Source organism: Halichoerus grypus, chromosome 8, assembly GCF_964656455.1.
Source record: "Halichoerus grypus chromosome 8, mHalGry1.hap1.1, whole genome shotgun sequence".
Classification (NCBI taxonomy): Eukaryota; Metazoa; Chordata; class Mammalia; order Carnivora; family Phocidae; genus Halichoerus; species Halichoerus grypus.
This window is the reverse complement of record NC_135719.1, coordinates 112,888,221-112,907,526: the sequence shown is the minus strand read 5'-3', so window position 1 is coordinate 112,907,526 and position 19,306 is coordinate 112,888,221. Positions and strand designations below refer to the sequence as shown.

The 19,306-nt window shown below is 34.9% G+C and overlaps 1 protein-coding gene across 2 annotated transcripts in view; it reads right to left on the bottom strand.

Moving 5' to 3' along the window:
* Window positions 1-19,306, bottom strand: part of PCNX4 (pecanex 4) — a 41,208-nt gene that overhangs the window by 16,761 nt on the left and 5,141 nt on the right. For both annotated transcript variants that reach the window (XM_036099583.2, XM_036099584.2), the window contains exons 2-7: window positions 12,518-13,262; window positions 6,707-6,886; window positions 6,105-6,619; window positions 5,767-5,867; window positions 5,527-5,649; window positions 1,255-1,615 (exon numbers count right to left, since the gene is read on the bottom strand). In XM_036099583.2, the coding sequence (XP_035955476.2) occupies window positions 1,255-1,615; window positions 5,527-5,649; window positions 5,767-5,867; window positions 6,105-6,619; window positions 6,707-6,886; window positions 12,518-13,215 (1,978 nt within the window). In that variant the 5' untranslated portion in view covers window positions 13,216-13,262. The remainder of the gene's footprint in view (window positions 1-1,254; window positions 1,616-5,526; window positions 5,650-5,766; window positions 5,868-6,104; window positions 6,620-6,706; window positions 6,887-12,517; window positions 13,263-19,306) is intronic.

The window sequence follows — 19,306 nt, the reverse complement described above, 5'->3', positions numbered from 1 at the left end:
AGTTTACTCTTCAAGGTGTATTTATTATACAAATTTATATTCCCTTCCAGCAGGGTGTGAAAAGTTCCTGTTCCTCATACCCTAGCCAATACTTGGTAATGTCAGACTTTTACATTTCTGCCAACCAGATATGTGTGAAATGTTATCTCATTGTTTTTTTCCCCCCCAGGGATACTTCATAACACACTTCTTGGCTGAGTGTAATTGATTTGATAATAAAGTATAATTTCTTCCTCAGGTATTTATTACTTTAGATATGAGTCAAACCTCACAGGTATTTTTACAAGTGACATAGTATTATATAATAAACATTAATTAGAACTGGATGAAAAGATTAAAAGTGTAGAATATTTTCTATGACAAATAAAAATGATTATTCATTAAAAAATTTGTACTACAAAGTTTTTCCTAAATTACCTCACACATTTAGATAACAAAGAGATAATCAGAAAAGTTCAATCCAAGTAAGCATTTCATTAAAATTCTAATTTGAAATTGCTATTCTACCTGGAATCGGTTTGCCAAGATGTCACTGGGTATTCTAAAACAAGTTTCAAGGGCTAAGGCATATGGTAGGAGACAACATACTACTGTCATCAGCTTGGGCATTATTTAAAACCAACCTCAAGAAGTACAATATAGTTGAATTTGTAGTTAGCATACAATGAAAGCATTGACTTATAAAATTAGTTCATCCTCATAAAAAAAAAATATTTTCTTGCTGATACTTGCATAGTACTTCATTTTGGGAGGCTACTGATCATTGACCACAGCTTTTGTTACCTTGCCCTGTACTCTTGTCAGACTGCTTAGGTTGCTATACGGTACCTAATAAGATACGAACAAACTCCCTTAAGCCCTTCAATCTGATATTATATAAAGCTAATTTTTACTATTTATGGACCTAAGCCATTGCATCTACTTGCAGTGAACTCACTATAAATTCATGGAAATTTGGGGAGAATAAGGTGTTTTCATGGTTCAGTGGTGGGACTATAACCTGATTTTATTCAAGAAAATCTTCTTTAAAAAATGTCCAATCACCTTAATGAAACTTCCCCTTACTATTTTTATGACTTTATTTACCTCAAAATAAGAAGCAAGAGAGATACTTCTATTTCATAGTCCTTCTGCCATCTATCAAAGTATTAGAATCTATATAATGGTTGGATCAAAAGATTTCTTCTGTATATTCACTTTTTTGTATTTTAAATGTATTCGTGAGGATTTTTTAAGCACAACCCATTTACTTACCTAAACTCCCAGTGGCCATTGCAGCCTGCAGCGCAGCGGTCAGACTTGGGACCATGTGGGCATAGTACACTGTGTCTGCACACACGCAGGCTGTGGCGCCCACTGCTCCCGGCCAAATCCGAACAGGTCGGGGAAAGCCCACCAAGAACAAAGGAAGGGTGAAGAGGGGGAGTAAGGGAGAGGAGAGCAGCGTAGAGAAAATGATGAAAACCAGCACGAATGGAGAGAAGACAATGTTGAGTATACATAAAGTGGTGGTTGACTTTCGACGTTTTTTCTCAGTCAATGATGCCAAAAGTATGGTCACAGCAAACTGCAGCTTAGAGATGAACTGAATCAGACGATCACGCATGATACCAACCTGTAGAGATGTAAAAATGATTTTTTTAATTCTGAAAGACTTCATGAATTTTCAAGATCATATAAGGAAAACTGTATAATTTTATTATTGCTGCAATATTTTTGAGGAAATAGCCCTTATATGAGATTCTTTGTTATAATTTTCTCCAACCTCACAAGTAATAAATGAGTCTACATTTTTAAAAGTTTGGGCTCTCTTAGAAAAAAAGTAATGCCAAAGAGAACCAACAGAGTACTAGGATATCTTAAGGCTGACTAACTTTTGCATTATATGCTTGTTAGGTCATGAGAACCAGAAGTGGTAAATAGTTAACTATCCTTAATTCATCCTTATTTTAGAAAGTATTTTATAGATTAAGAAACAGAGGTCATAAGACAGATCTTAATAGACTGAAATCATATAAGTATGTTCATACATATCATGCAAAGTATGTTCTTTAACCAAAACAGAATTAAATCAACAACAGAAATAAAAAATAATAAAGGAATCTTGAAATTAAAAGACACATTGCTGGGGTGCCTGGCTGACTCAGTTGGTAGAGTATCTTGGGGTTGTAAGTTTGAGCTCCATGTTAGGTGTAGAGATTACTTAAAAATAAAATCTTACCAAAAAAGAAATTAAAAGACACATTGTTAAATAACCAATGGGTCAAAGAAGACATCACACAAAAAAATGAGAAAACATTTTGAGATGAATGAAACAAAAACACAACATACCAAAACTTGTGATTCAGCTAAAACAGTGCTCAGAGGGCAATTTATAGCTACCTTTAAATGCCTATATAGAAAAAAGATCTTAAATCAATAACCTAATCTTCCACCTCAGGAAACCAGAGAAACTAGAAAACAAAGCACAAACTGAACCTCAAGTATGCAGAAGGGAGGAAATAATAAAGATTAGGGCAGAAATTAATAAAATAGAGAATATAAAAACAATAGAGAAAATCAATGAGACCAAAAGCTGGGTTTTTTTTGAGATCAATAAAATGGAGAAACCTCTAGCTACAATGACCAAGAATAAAACAGAGAAGACTCAAATTACTAAAGTCAGGAATGAAAGAGATAACTTTATACCACCAATCTTAACAGAAGAAAATTAGAAGGATTATAAGAGAATAATATGACTGTATGCTGATAAATTTGATCACTTAGATGAAACCAACAAGTTCCTTGAAAAACATAAAGCAACTCAAGAAGAAATAGAAAAACTAAACAGACCTGTAAAAAGAAATTGAATTTGTAATTTAAAAACTACTCACAGAGAAAAGCTGAGGCTCAGATGGCTTCCATATTACAAAATACTACATACCACAAAATATTTAAGGTACATACGAAATATGATCAAACATTTAAGAATAATTAGTATGAAATTCCTAACTCATTTTATGAGGTCAGGGCTATTTTTATATCTAAACCAAAGACATGACAAGAAAAGAAAGCTACAGATACATATAAATATCAATCACACAAAAATACCAGCCAGCCAAATCTTGTAACACATAAGCAGGATTGTACACCATGACCAAATGGGATTTAGTTCTAGAATGCAAGGTTGGTTTAACAACCAGAAATCAATGTATTATACCATGTTAACAGATTAAAGGACAAAAACCACATGACCATTTCAATAGACATAGAAAATACATCAGACAAAAATCCAACACCCTTCATGATAAAAAGACTAACCAGAAATAGAAGGGAACTTCTTCAACCTGATAAAGAACATCCACAATAGGGACACCTGGGTGGCTCAGTCGGTTAAGCCTCTGCCTTTGGCTCAGGTCATGATCCCAGGGTCCTGGGATCGAGTCCCACACTGGGCTCCCTGCTAAGGGGGGAACATGCTTCTCCCTCTGCCTGCTGCTCCCCTGGCTTGTGCTCTCTCTCTCTCTCTCTCTGACAAATACATAAATAAAAAACCTTCTTAAAAAAAAAGAACATCTACAATAGCTGATATCATATCTAATGGTAAAAGACTGACATCAACTTAATGGAGAAAGACTGACTGCTTTCCTTTAAGATGTCCACTCTTCTATTCAGCATTATACTGGAGGTTCAGGCCAGGGTAAGTAGGTAAGAAAAAGAGAGGAAAGACATCTAGATTGAAAAGGAAGAAATAAAAATATCTCTACTATCTCTAATTTGCAGATGATGTGATTTTATACACAGAATGTCTTAAAAAAATCTACTAATAATCTACCAGAACTAATAGAAGTGAGGTTTTAGGACACAAGATTACTATTTTAAAAAATCAATTGTATTCTATACTCTAGCAATAAACAAGCCAAAAAGTGAATCAAGAAAACAATTCCATTTATAATATCAAAAAGAATAATATACTTAGGAAAAATTTAATAAAAGCGTAAGACTTGTAACACTGAAAACTACAAAACATTATTGAAATAAAGATCTTAAAAAAAATATAAAGACATGTCATATTGATGGATAGGAACAATTAATATTTTTAAGATGGCAATACTCCCCAAATTGATCTACACATTTGAGGTAATCTCTATCAAAGTTTCAGATGCCTTCTTGCACAAACTCAAAAGCTAAAACTAATATTTACATTGTAATAGAGAGGCACTGAAAGAGTCAAAACAATGTTAAAAAAGAAGAACAAAGTTGGAAGACATACTTCCTGATTTCAAAACCTACTACAAAGTATAGTAATAAAGATAGGATAGTACTGGCATAAGGACAGACATATAGATAAATGGAAAAGAACTGAGAGTCCAGAAATAAACTCTCACATCTGTCATTTGATTTTTGAACAGGGTGCCAAGAAAAGTCATCGAGGGAAGGGTAGTTCTTTCAATAAATGGTGTTGGGACCATTGTATATCCATATATAAAAGAATGGATTTGGAAACCTACCTCATATCACATACAAAAATAAACTCAAAGTAGATCATAGACCCAAATGTAGTAGTTACAGTTTTAACTGTAAAACTCTTAGAAGAAAACACAGTAAATCTTTATGATTTGGGAATAGGCAGTGTTTATTAGACATGACCCCAACAATTCAAGCAGTGAAAGAAAAAAGAGATAAATTGAACTTCAGCAAAATTAAAAACTGTTTTTGCTTCAGAGGATATTACCAAGAAGGAGAAAGACAGCATACAGAATGGGAGAAAATTTCTGTTTATCATATATATGTCAAGGAACTTGTATCCAGAATATATAGCAACTCTTAAACTCAACAATAAAAGGGCAAGCCACATAAAATGGACAAAGGATCTGAATAGACATTTCTCCAAAAAACATACACAAATGGCCAATAAATTTATGAAAAGATGATTAATTAGCATTTAAGGAATGCAAATCAAAATTACAATGAGATAGCAGTTCACACCCACCAGAATGAGTATAATGAAAAAGTTAGATAATAACAAGTATTGGTACGGATGTAGAGAAATCCTCAGACATTGCTGGTGGGAATGTAAAATGGTACAACCACTCTGGAAAAATGTTTGGCAGTACCGTGAGGTGTTAACATAGACTTACTATGAACTGAAATTCCAGTCCTAGGTAGATATAGTTAAGAGAAATGAAACCGTATGTCCAAAAAACAAATGTCCAAAACATGTACACAAATGTTCATAGCAGCATTATTCATAATAATCAAAAAGTAAAAACAACCTAAAAACCCATCATCTGATAAATAAATCAACCAGAGAAACCAAAAGTATATTAATGGTTGCTGGGGCTGGAGTGGGGGGTGGGTGGGATGGAGAGTGGAAACAGGGAAGGACATTGATGTGCGTGAGGTTTCTTTTTGGGATGTTGAAAATGGTCTAAAATTAGACTGTGGTGATGGCAGTAAAATTCTGTCTACTACTGAACTGTGTAAGTGGATGATTTTATGGTATGTGAAATACATCTCAATAAAGCTAACAAAACATATGCTTACCAGTAAGAGTCTGATTCCCGTATCCAGGCTTCTGTTCCACCACACATCTGTACTAGAGATCAACAAGTGTACTACTGATACAATGACTGTCTCCAATAAAGCATTTTCTGTATTCTGCCACACCTGCAGTACACAAATTATCAGGTAGAATTTGACAAATTTAAGTAAACTGTTAGGATAAGCAAAACTGCAATTCAACTTAGCAGTACAAAAACACTATTAAGTGCTTATTAGGATTACCATTCTAAAAGCTCTCGTGAATCCAATGGAGACAGACACAGAGTGGAGCCCTTGTAAGGAACTGTCCAATGAAAGAAATGCTATCATAGCAAAGGGTGACACTAGGACAAACACAAAAAATAGACTCATTAAGGCAAAGTAACTTCTTCTACCATATTTTACTTTGGCTAATATGATTTTTATGAGCACATTTAAGCAGTTAACTGAAAAAAATAATAAACAAACCAAAACATAAAAGAGTAAATGCCTGTATGCTATACATTGCAAAAATATGGGAATTCAATAGTTTTACATACTTCCTAGATATAACACAAAGTTAGTAGATTTTATGTTCTTACCTAGATTTAGCAAAATCCGTCTGACAACACCAATCTTCACAAGCCTTGTTTGCTTCTCTAAGAATAAAGTCACAGTTTGCACATCCTTCGGATAGAAAGGGTTTCGGAAAATTCCAAAGATACAGACACTTTGAATTTCTCTAAGTATCCACAGTATTATAAGCAGTATCATCAAAACATAGCCAACAATAGCCTGAGGACTGTTTTTGGAAATCTGTGAGAAACCAGCAAAATGATGCAGCAAACTAGTTTCTATGAGAGCCAAGACTAATATGATGATGTAGAAAAGGCACTCCTTCCAAGTAAACTGTTTTTCTGAATCACTGGGTAAAGGCTTAGATTTGGTTCCAACTCTGTGTCTAGTCACACTGTGTTTGAAGGCAAGACCCACGTCACTTAGGTTAAGACTCAGTAAGAACCCAAGTCCCGTCATGAAAAGAACCACACCAATAGTGCTGGGAATGAAATATGATGTTACAGCTGTTCCAGCAGAAATGATGAACATTAGTAATAACCTGCAGAGAAAAAGAAAGATTTGCTCAAAACGGAAAATTGCACTTTAAGAATAAGTTATGCAGAACTTTAATACTTAAAATAATTACCGTAGGTGCGTTGACATAGATGAGCCTCCAAGGCCAAACTCTAAAACCTGCTCCATTGCCCATAAGAAAAGTGCATCAGGTGGGGGCAGAGTCCCGAGTGCCCACAGAAAGGGTAGAAATATAAACAAGATGTGTAAAATCTGATTCACTTGTTCTAGAGCTGGTATATTTACCATAAACCTGTAAGAAAAAGGAAACATTTAAATCATACCAAATAATATTCAGAAGAGTATCTTCCCAGGGAAAACAAAACAACACATGCAACCCACTCCCTGAAACAAAGGAACATTTACAAAAAGATCCTAGTCCCAAACTGCAAAAGATCAACATTTATAAATTGTGACCATTGTCCTTCCCTCTTATCACCAACTACCCCTACTCAATTGTGTATGAGATTAGCACTTAGAAAATATGTGGATTCAAATGTGGAAAGAAGGAAGAAGTAATTAAAAGCAATTTACTGAATAAAATTGAATTTAGGGATTTGTAAAACTGAACTGAGCCCAGAGTAAAAATATTTCACCCTTAATTGTCTAAACTACATTGGCTGAAATTCTACCAATGATTCTTCAAAGTTTAAAATTTTCTAATTTAAAATTGTAAGTGACTCTGGGAAAGCCAAAGCCTTCTTGATGTTCTTACTATTAGTAGCTAGCAAAGAGACCTCTTCTTGTTCTCCTACTATATCCTCTCCCCGCCCATACTGTCTTAACCCCAGGTCCCAGAATTTGAAGTCAGTATAATTCGTATCAGAAGTAAGCAACATTAGGTTATGAGTATGTCTCTGTGGGTTAGCCTGGGAACTTAACTAGCCATTTATAATACTGTTTTTATTTTATATAAATAATGGTATGGATTTGAGAATACAAACCTGTAAAATACAATCTCATAAATTAGAGATGGCTTCTATAAAGTGGAAAAATTGGTTCTTGGTATAGCATTTACCAGTTAAATATAGTATTATATGGTTTTAAATAATTTAATAAAAACTTAAAGCATAGAAGAATAAGCACTATCAATATATTACTAATTTTTTTGGAATAAAGCTAACCACACACTTTGTCTGGAAACCAGTAATGTCCTAATACTTACAATGTTCCAAAGATAACTTGCAAAAGAGAAAACTAAATCTCAAAACTTGTAACATAATTATACTTGAATACCTGAGCTGTTAGGAATCAAAGTCAAGGAGAAGGCACCTCCTGTAATAATTACCCACTTGAGTGTATGCTAACAGCCCAGAAGCAAATGTATAGCAACTATGGATATAATAATGACATGATGTGTTTGCTCATACAGGTATCAGGACTATGTCAGCTAATGCACTGTCTCATAATGTATCTCCTTCAAATTTTTATAAGCAGAGAATTAATGAATACAAGGTTAACAATGTGATGCTAAATTAGAGGACAATATTTTTTGTAATGTAGTTTTAAAATACATTTCATTCTGGGAAGAAAATACTCAAGCACCAAAGCGGAAAATCAAACCACACACAGTAAACTGCAGGAAGGTCAAGGAAAACATGCAGATCTACAATTATTTTTGTTAAAGACTGTTAACATTTCTCTTTCTAATATATTCAAGGATAGTATAATTTGTGTAAAAATAATGTATACTCAAGAAATATTTTACCCAAATTCGATTAAACCTCCCCAAATCTTTTTAAGTAATGACATAGAAAATCTATTTATATACAAGAATATCACACACAAATACAAGCCTATGTAATTTAAGCAACCAAACATTTTGATCACTTTCCTGTATGACTCAGGGTCAAATAATATGATTATTGTGGTTAAGTCTTTTATATGGAAAATATGTTTGAATTCTATTTCTGATAATGTAACATGAATTTTCTAGGGCAAAATATCTAAGCTCTCAAGAAAAAAACTTTGTTTGAATCTAACAACCATAAAAACATTCCAAATCTGTATACTCACTAAGATCCACATGCCCAGAAATCCACATGCCCAGAAAAAAAAATGTTTATTGTGGCTAAGATGACATAAATATGCATCATTCATTGAAACAATTCCTGAGAGTCTATGAACTAAGCACTTATAGGTTTAACACCTGTCTTTAGTGAAAATACACAGAAAAGTCATTTAAAATTCTTAACACACAAGTGAACTGGGTAAAATAAAGAATGGGGAAAGAGAAATTATTATACTGTGAGGCTTGTCTCTTCAACTTTTATGTTCTCTGAAATAAAATTAAGACACAATTTGATATATTTGACAACTGTCCAAACTTAAACAGTGCATACATTTCACATATATTTGCAGTATCATACCTACTACATAAAGATCATCTTGATTCTTATTTTGTTGACCAAACTTTTTTTTTAATTTAAATTCAATTGGCCAACATATAGTACATTGTAAGTCAAGTGGGAGGTAATTGTTCTGCACAAACATGTCATCTTTTTCTATAAAAATAGATTTGGGCTTGCTTTTGTCTTCTCCTTTTAGTTGAAAAAGAAAACTCTTTGTAATGATCAAACTGTAAACATTAAAACTGTATATTAAATTCAACTCGAATCAGTAAAAAAAATTAATGTTCTTTCATTTAGAAATGAGTAATACAGAAAGTCAAGGTAACCAAATTCTAAGTTAACAGATTTTTTTAAAATTAAAGAACCTAGGGCATCATTTTAAATGCAAAGATGTATTATAGCAGGTATATAATTTCTGATTTCAAAAATAACTCAAGAATCAAAATTCTGAAAATAATCTTACAAACTCAAATCTTTTAGAAGGGGATGAATGTGTGTGTGTGTATATATATATATATATATATATATATATATATATATACTCAAATTTACTGGTAACTTTTCAAAACCAAGTATTTAACTGTAGTATACTTTACGACTAGTAAATGGTAGTGGTACTAACAAACCCATTATAATTGAATTTCCCATAAACTAATTCTCCCCTTACATATTTGATTAGGTGAAGAACAACAAGGATATTATAGTGTCCTCTGCCCCATAAATGTAGCACAACTAGAAGAAATTAAGATTTAAGGAATAGCAAATGGCCCCTTAAGAATAGGTCAGTTTCAGGGGCGCCTGGGTGGCTCAGTCCTTAAGCGTCTGCCTTCGGCTCAGGTCATGATCCCAGGGTCCTGGGATTGAGCTCCACATCAGGCTCCCTGCTCAGCAGGAAGCCTGCTTCTCCCTCTCCCACTCCCCCTGATTGTGTTCCCTCTCTTGCTGTGTCTCTGTCAAATAAATAAATAAAATCTTAAAAAAAAAAAAAAAAAAGAATAGGTCAGTTTCAGTACAAAAACTGGCTAAGTATTTTTAAATGTCTTATTTTAGGCTGCCATAACAAAATACCACAGACCAGGTGGCTTAAACAATAGAAATTTATTTCTCATAGTTCTAGAGGCAGGAAGATCAGAGTGCCACCATGGTTGGGTTCTGATGAGAACACTCTTCAAGGCTTGCAGACAGTCAACTTCTCACTGAATCCTCACATGGTGGAGAAAGAGAGAGATCAAGCTCTCTGGTCTCTCTTCTTATAAGGGCACCAATCCCATTAGAATAGGACCACCCTGATGACCCAACTACCTCTCAAAGACCCCCATCTCCAAATACCATCACATTGGGGATTAGGGCCTCAACATATGAATTTTGAGGGGGCACATACATTTATTCCTTAACATTCTACCCCAGTCTCCCAAATTCATGTTCTTCTTACATGCAAAATACATGCATCCCATCCCAACAGTCTGAACAAATTCCAGCATCAACTCTAAAGTCCAGTTTGTCTAACTACCATCTAAATCAGATACAGGTGACACTCGAGGTACACCGGATCCTGAGGTAAAATCCCTCTCCAGCTGTGAACCTGTGAAATCAGATAATTTATGTGCTTCCAAAATAAAATGGTGGGGCAGCCCCAGAATGGACATTCTTATTCCAGAAGGGAGAAACAGGAAAGAAGGAAGGGGTGACATGCTACAAAGAAGTCCAAAATGTACCAAGGCAAATTCCATTAGATCGCAAGGCTGGGAAAGAATCCTCTTTGGTTTCATACTCTGCCCTCCAGGCCAATAATAATCACCCAAACAGCTCTAGGTGGGGGTCCCACCCCCAAGGCTCTGTAGGGCAATACCAGCCCCAAGTCTTCCAGATTTTAATTTGTTGAAACCAAGGAAGTAGCCCTGACAATCTCTGAATCACTTTTGGGGTCATTTTTCCTGTCAAATCTAAAAAGTCTAACAGCCTTAGTTCATTTCATCTTGTCTCTGACCCTTTTCGTTGAAATTGGCAGTATTTTTCGTCATACAACCCCATAAACTCTTTATTTAGTGGTAGTCCAGTCACATTCTTGGTGCTCACTTCAGAACATGCTTTCTCATTTTTTTTGCAATATGGATAGGCCAAAAATGTTCGAAACCTTCAAGTTCTGGTTCATTTTTGCTTATCAATTCCTTCTTCAACTCATCTCTCCTTTTGTATAAGCAGTCAGGAGGAATCAAGCTGTTCTTTGAACCACTTGCTTAGAAATCTCCTCACCTCTATATCCAATTACATCACTCTCAAGTTCTACTTTCCACAAAACATTAGAAAGCGGCTCAGCCAAGTTTTGTGCCACTTGATAACAAGAATCACCTTTCCTCCAGTTTTCAGTAACAGGTTCTCATTTCTAAGACCTCACCAGAAATGCCTTTAAGTCCGTATTTCTAGCATGCACCTCAAAACTCTTCCAGCCTTTATCCATTACCCAATTTCAAAGCCACTTCCACATTTTTAGGTATCTGTTATAGGAGCAACCCACCTCTTGGTATCAAAATCTATCTTAATCAGCTTGGGCTGCCATAATAAAATACCAGACTGGGTGGCTGATACAACAGAAATTATTCTGGAGGCTGGAAGTCCAAGATCAGCGTGCCAGCATGGTCAGGTTCTGCTGAGAACTCTCTTCCTGGTTTGCAGACAGCAGCCTTCTCACTGTATCCTCATATAGTGGAGAAAGAGAGAGATCAAGCTCTCTGGTGTCTCTTCTTGAAAGAGCACTAATCCCATCAGATCAGGGTCTCACCCTCATTTTCCTAACTACCTCCCAAAGATCCCATCTCCAAACACCAACACACTGGGGTATGGGCTTTAACATATGAATTTGAGGGGGGACATGAATATTCAGTTCATTACATGCCTATACATTTCTACCTGGACACGAACCTGTGAAAGAGAAAGCTGTAATCTATAGAAACAGAGAAATAAAAGTCAGATTTAGAAAAGGTAAGCAAAGGGGGTTATCCAACAATTTTGTAAACAGTTTGGTAAACAATTTTGTTTAAAAACTCTATTTTCTATTTTTCTACTATAGCAAATCAAAAAAATTAATATTCCTTCTATATAGTTGCTACAAAATTAGAAATAAGTTATTCATCTTAAATTCACTCAATCTGTACATAATATTTATGTGTATAAATTTCAAATTCTTCATTAGACCCTCATAGGAAAGTTCCATCTCTTTTCATAGGTCTCAGCCAGGCTAGCTTATAGATTCATAGCTTGTCATTGAAAGTGAAACACAGAATTGAAATTTTGCTTATTTATCTTACCTTATAAAGGGTTTTCTTTTTACTCTTCAATAAGGTTTAATTACTGCTTTAGTATGAATGTTTAACAGAGATTACTCCTAAGAGATTAATCATCAGAACAACCTATCATCCAATGGTTTGGTCTTGATGACTTTCAATTCATAGATTCGTTTTTTTAATACTAAGGAGAGCTCATACTATGAATGCTTAAAAATAAAGCAAGTTATAAAGTATCTAATAGCTTATTACCTGTGTGCAAGATCTACAGAAACAAAGGAAAAAATATAAAGAGGTCTCATAAGAGGAGTGATTTCATAAGTATCCTGGGGTTGGAAAGTCGCAGTCTCTGCAGCTGTGTTTACAATTAATGAATATTCTCCTATACATAATGTCATCCATCCAAAGACGAACAGTAGAACAGTGCCTCCTGTGCTGCCATACAGCAGGGATATTCTCTTCGGGAGCAGATACCATGTTCCAAGACCACACATTAACCCAGCAAGAAAAGAATGAAGAACTGTATTGGCTATATATTTCTTGCCAGGAATTAGAAATTTGATAGTCTCAGTACCAGCACAACTTGTAAAGTCATGTTCATCTTCCTCTGCTAAGATATCTGTGGTTAGCATTCTTTCTACCGTCACCGATTGGTTTCGGGCATATAAACTTGTGAACTGGATGATAAATGCAGCGAAAAGCATTAGTCCACCTGAAAGCGCTGCTGTGTAATAGTCTTCCAAAATGCCCAACTGATACAAGAGTGTTCCTAGTCCACCCCAAACCCATGGCATCAGAAAAAGGATAATTTGATTAACATATATGTAAGGAGGGGCACAATAGCCTAATTTGAATCGAGGGCCTCCAAGAACAGTCTGCGGAAAGCGCTTCAGAAAGAAGTCCTGTTTGTAATCATTCAGCAGAGGCACATCTGGACTCATCCTTCTCATTCAGGATTATTCTGAAAGTCACATCCTCTTCTGGAACATAGCAGTCTCTAAGCAAAAGAAAAAAGTCATTACTTGACAATGTCATACTTAAAAGATGGGGGGGCACATTTCTATTTTTCTCTCCTTAATTCCTTCAAGGGCAGGGTTTAGAACTTCACGTCTCTAGCTCCTCCCATTGCCTGATGCACACGTGGCACTAAACAAATAATTGTGAAGTTGTTTTTTACTTGAAAAAGATTCATATTAATTATTAATTTATCTAGAACTTAATATTTAGGATTAGATCTTAAATTAACTAACATTTTTAGATTTTAAAGTCAAAGAAAAGTTCAAAAAGCCAGTGCTCTCAACTCAAATCTGCCAGTGGTTTAACTAATTGTTTCCTAAGAGTTTTTGATGTTTGTTTTTAAATTTTTCCTCTATTATTAAGGTTGAGCAAAATTTTTCTATAGGGGCTGAAGAGTAAATATTTTAGGCTTTGTGGACAATATGATCTCAGCTACAATGATTCAATTCTGCTGTCATAGCAGAAAAGCAGCCACAGATAATACATAAATAAATGAATAGTAGGAGTAGTTGTGTTCCAGTAAAGCTTTATGGTATTTTTACCTGAACCTGTGGGTCAGATTCAGCCTGTGGGCCATAGCTGGCCAAACCCTGCTCTATAAAATGAGGACATTCTCTTTAATTCCCTTGACTTGGAATGAAAATAGAAGTGGAAAAAGAAATAGAAATACTTAGTCACACCATTTAGCAATTAGAGTAAACTTAGGGTTTTCTGAGAATTTAAAAGTCAAATCCTGCTAAAATAGTAACATTTCAATAAAAAGCCATTGGCAGCTCAATATGCAGTAGAAAGAACAATAAACTGGAAATCAAAAGACTCCAGGTGTCTGACTAAATGCTTATTATTAGCTATGTTACCATAAGCAAACCACTTTTTGATTCAATTTTTACTTTCCCTGTTATCAGTTTCCAAAATCTACCCAAACTAGGAAAACATGAAACAATAATAGGACCTGTATGTGCTGTAGTCTAGATTATTTTCATTTAAAGGCCACAAAAATCTAAGTATTGGGGTGCCAGGCTGGCTCAGTCAGTAGAGCATGTGACTCTTGATCTCAGGGTCATGAGTTTGAGCCCCACTTTGGGTGTAGAGATTACTTTAAAAAAAATAAAATATTCTTTAAAAATCTAAGTATCAAGGGGCGCCTGGGTGGCTCAGTCATGAAGTGTATGCCTTCGGCTCGGGTCATGATCCCAGGGCCCTGGGATTGAGCCCCGCATCGGGCTCCCTGCTCCACGGGAAGCCTGCTTCTCTCTCTCCCACTCCCCCTGCTTGTGTTCCCTCTCTCGCTGTGTCTCTCTCTGTCAAATAAATAAATAAAATCTTTAAAAAAAAAATCTAAATATCAGATAACATAGATTCTCTTCTCTTCAACTTTTCCTTTTCCTGGGATATACTCAGTAGTTTATTCTGAAAACACATTTGCCTGATACAAGATAGCTAACAAAGTATTACTCAGGGATCATATACTGGGCTGGAAAAGAAAAATTAAGTTTAAAGCTATCTTCATAAAGCAAGACACAAAGGCCAATGAAATAGAGAACCCAGAAATAAATCCTCATATGTATGGTAAAATATTTGACAAGGGTACCAAGACCATTCAATGGGGGAAAGGATGGTCTTTGCAATAAATGGTGCCAGGAAAACTGAGTATCCATATGCAAAAGAATGAAATTAGACCCTTAACATCAAACACAAAAATTAACTCAAAATGTCTAAGGTAAGACCTAAAACAATAAAGCTCTTAGAAGAAAACATAGGACAAAAGCTTCCAATACTGGATTTGGCAGTGACTTCTTGGATATGACACCAAAGGTACAAGGGTTACAAAAGGAAAACAGACAAATTAGACTTCATGAAAATTTAAAAATTGTGTGCATCAAAGACACTATCAACAGAGTGAAAAGGCAACTCACAGAATGGGAGAAAATATCTGCATATCGTATATCTATCTGATAAGGGATCGCTATCCATAATATACAGAGAACTCCTAAGACTTAACAACCAAACAAACAATTCAAAAATTGGCAAAGGACTCGAATAGACATTTGTCCAAAGAAGATATACAAATGGCAATAAACACATGAAAAGATGCTCAACACCACTAATCATTAGAGAAATGCAAATCAAAACTGTAACAAAATACCACTTCACACCTATGTGGATGGCTACTATCAGAAAAACAGAAAACAACAAGTATTGGTGAGGATATGGAAAACTGGAACCCTTGTGCACTGTTGGTGGAAGTATCAAATGGTATAGCTGTGTGGAAAACAGTATGGTGGTTCCTCAAAAAATTAAAAATCAGATTACTGTATGATCTAGGTTTTTTTATCTCTGGCTATACACCCCAAAGAACTGAAAGCAGGGTATCAAAGATATTTGTAATTCATGTTCACAACAACATTATTCACAATAACTAAAACATGGAAGCAACCCAAATGTCCACCAAAGGATGTATGGATAAACAAAATGTGGTATATACATACAATGGATATTTTTTCAACCTTAAAAAGGAAGGAAATCCTGCAATATGCTATAACATGGATGAACCTTAAAGAACTTATGTTAAGCAAAATAACTCAGTCACAATAAGACAAATACGCATAATTTCACTAACACAAGGTACTTAGAGTTGTCAAAATCATAGAAAGTTGAATGGTGGTTGCCATGGGCTGAGGAAAGAGAATGGGAGTTACTGTTTAATGGGCATAACGTTTCACAAGATGAAAAGAATCACAGGGATGAATGATGGTGATGACTGCACAATAATGTGAATGTATTTAATACCACTGAACTATATGCTTAAAAATGGTTAAGATAGTAAACATTATATGTATTTTACCATACACGCATAAATTTAAAGCCATCTTAAGTCTTTTTCTTTTTTTCCCTCCCTTCCTCCCCCTCCCTCCTTCCCTCCCTTCCTTCCTGTTCTTTCTTCAGTTTAAAACAGTCTTCCTATAAGTCAGTTCTACCCAACCAATATCAGTCCTAGAGAGAGCTTCCAGGCATCACAAAAGGTTTGGGGGTCACCATTAAGAATTACTACCTTAGAGCATCTCTTGTTACACTGTTAGGGTAAACACTTACCATTTTTTATCTTCCGGCCATTGGTCTTAGTTCTACACAGAACAAGTCACAGGTTTTACTTAACATGACAGCCCTGCAAGTACTGTGTATTTTACATAGAACGTTTTGATACCTCTTCAAATTACCAAATAATCTCTAGAATTCTCAGCCCCATGTCCTGCAAAAACATCCTGCCCTTTTCCTTATGGGTGCTTCTGCTCATGCCCTCTCCTTTGCCTAGGATGTCCTTTCTTCCCTTTCCTAATTGGTATTCTTGGTCAACTTTCAAGATTGAGTCTAATTCTTTCTGAAAATTCCCAGAACACTCTCTTCTCTCTGCATATCAAACATTGCTTGTTCAAACTACTCATCTTGTAACATTAATCAACATAGGGCATTTCTTGTATTGTTCACCTCTTCACGTGTTATTTTTTTTCATATGTATGTCTTTTCTCTACCAATAAGTTATTTGTGGGCAGGGGCCAAATCTTGAGACATTTCCAATTCTCCGTAATATTTAGTAAAATACCTTGGCATAGAGAGGAATATAATACATTAATGGTAGAGCTTAAATAAGATGATTAAAATTAAAAGAAAACATTAAACGCTGCTGTTTAAAAGGAAAGTTGGGAGTATTTACTGTTTTTGAAAACCTCTTCCTGCATATCCTGCCCCACCCAAACAGTAAACTCATAAACTCTTTATTCTTAGTTTTTAAATGTTTAGAAAATACCTTAAATTTTTTTAAATATGGAATAAATAACAGCATTTATTGATAGTATTATTGGCTCAGAGAAGATTTTGCCTAGAGCAGTATGTCCCAAAGCAAAATAGGAACAGGATGGGCCTGAGGAAGAAACATGGCTGGGTTTCTGTAACAGAAAAGGAAACGGTTAGAGAATTTTAACAAGCCAGAAATCCAATTTTAATTTGCTCCCTGTATTATGCTACATTTTAACTTCCTTCACTATCAGGAAAGAGAAGCTAGTTCCTACTAGGAGAGAAAAGCAGAGATAAAATAGCAGGTACAAGAGTCAAAATGAGGCAAGAGTAATCGAAAAAAGAAGTGAAAGCACATCGAGAAGTATGAAAAGAATGTTCATACTTGAATTCCCTCAAGATACCTTAGAAGTATGTGGGAGGACACTTAGATGGTGATTTGAATTATTTTAATGGGATATTAAAAGAAAGGCTGAAGGATACAGAATTATTTGCCTTATATAATGTTTCTTAAAAGGGGATCCATGGTCAAAGAAGTTTGAGAAATAACACACTAGACTGTCACCTTGAAGAGTCACAGTGGCTATCAGCAAACTGAAGACTTTGAGACATCTTTGAAATTAAAAAAACACCACCATTGCAAACCTGCTTAAAATGTATCATTTGAATTTTCCAAACTTACTTGAACAGGGAGCCCATCTCTCCCACAATATCTAGTAACAGTTCATGTATATAGTGTTCTATTTAAACTACTTTGAGAAATATTGGCCTGAGCTTCAATTACAATTTTAAAAATTTAGCTAAGCCAAGGAGAATTAAAAAGATACACCAATCAAGTAGGAATGTCATAAACAAAGGTACACAAGGAAAAAGATTATGAGGGCAATCTGATAAGTAGCAAGAATATCAGATTCCTGAAAAGGTTATTTCTAGTATGGGTATTTTCTAATATTTTAAGGATAAAAGAATTGTAGCACAGATACTAGAAATTCATTAAAGCAAAAATTATGATAAACTGGTACTGTGTGATTTTTAATTTAATTACAGATCCTGGAATATTTAAAAAATATTTTCTTTATAGGAAGCAACACTTAACATTTATACAGAAAGACCTTCTAAATCCTAATCTGGATTACTAGAATAGAAAATAAAATCAGAATAATTAAAACTCAGTTCCTGAATGAGATTTTGGCATACATTCTCAGAGATAATTCCCAAACAGACTGATGCACTTACATGGCTGCTGCCTCCAACATGTTAAAGTGAAAAATGTCTCAAGGCTTAGGAAAAGAAAAATGCTGTGAAAAGAAAGGTTAAGGGATAAAGATGGCATCACAACATTGATTTTGGCCATATGTTTTCTTCGTATGCTACTCTGAAAATGGGCCGACAAAGTAGCCATAGAAACACTGCTTTGTTTGGAATTTGAGCCATGTTTCTTATGCATTATTCAGAAGGGTGAGAAACAGATCAATTTGATGATGTACCAGGAAGGAATTCTTATTTTTCAACTTTAACTCAGGAATCAGGCAAGATATCAACCTGAAAAATCCCTTAAAAACAAAACAAAACAAACCAAAACAAAAGATAACAAAAAGTAGCAGGTTGGGGGGATTACAATAAATTTACAGTCTTCTTAGTTTGGCAAACAGAATTCCTAAAAACAGAAGTTTAGCCAATTGTCTGATTTTTATTTAGTGAAGTTTACTTGTTTTTAACCTATCATATTATTTTTATTAATTGGTTAATTTCATTCATTGAACCTACACTTTTTTCTTTTCTGTTAGATTCATATTTTTTTATAAGAACACTTAACAACACAAATTTTTAAGCATATAATATTGCTATTGTCAAGTAGCAATACAATGTTGTACTGTAGATCTCTAGAACTTACTCATCTTGTACAACTAAAGATTTATATAGCAAGTCTTCCTCCTGTTTCTTTCTCCCCCAAGCTCCTGGCAACCTTCATTCTACCCTGTTTCTGTAAGTCTGACAATTTTAGACACCTCATACAAGTAGAATCACGCAGTATTTGTCCTTTTTCTGACTGGCTTATTTCACTTAGCATAATGTCTTCAAGGCTTATCCACATGATCACAAATGGCAGGACTTCCTTCCCTTTTAGGGCTAAATAATATTCCATTGCGTGTATATAACACATTTTCTTTATCCATTCATCTGTTGACAGACACTGGGTTGCTTCTGCTCTTTGGCTATGGTGAATAATGC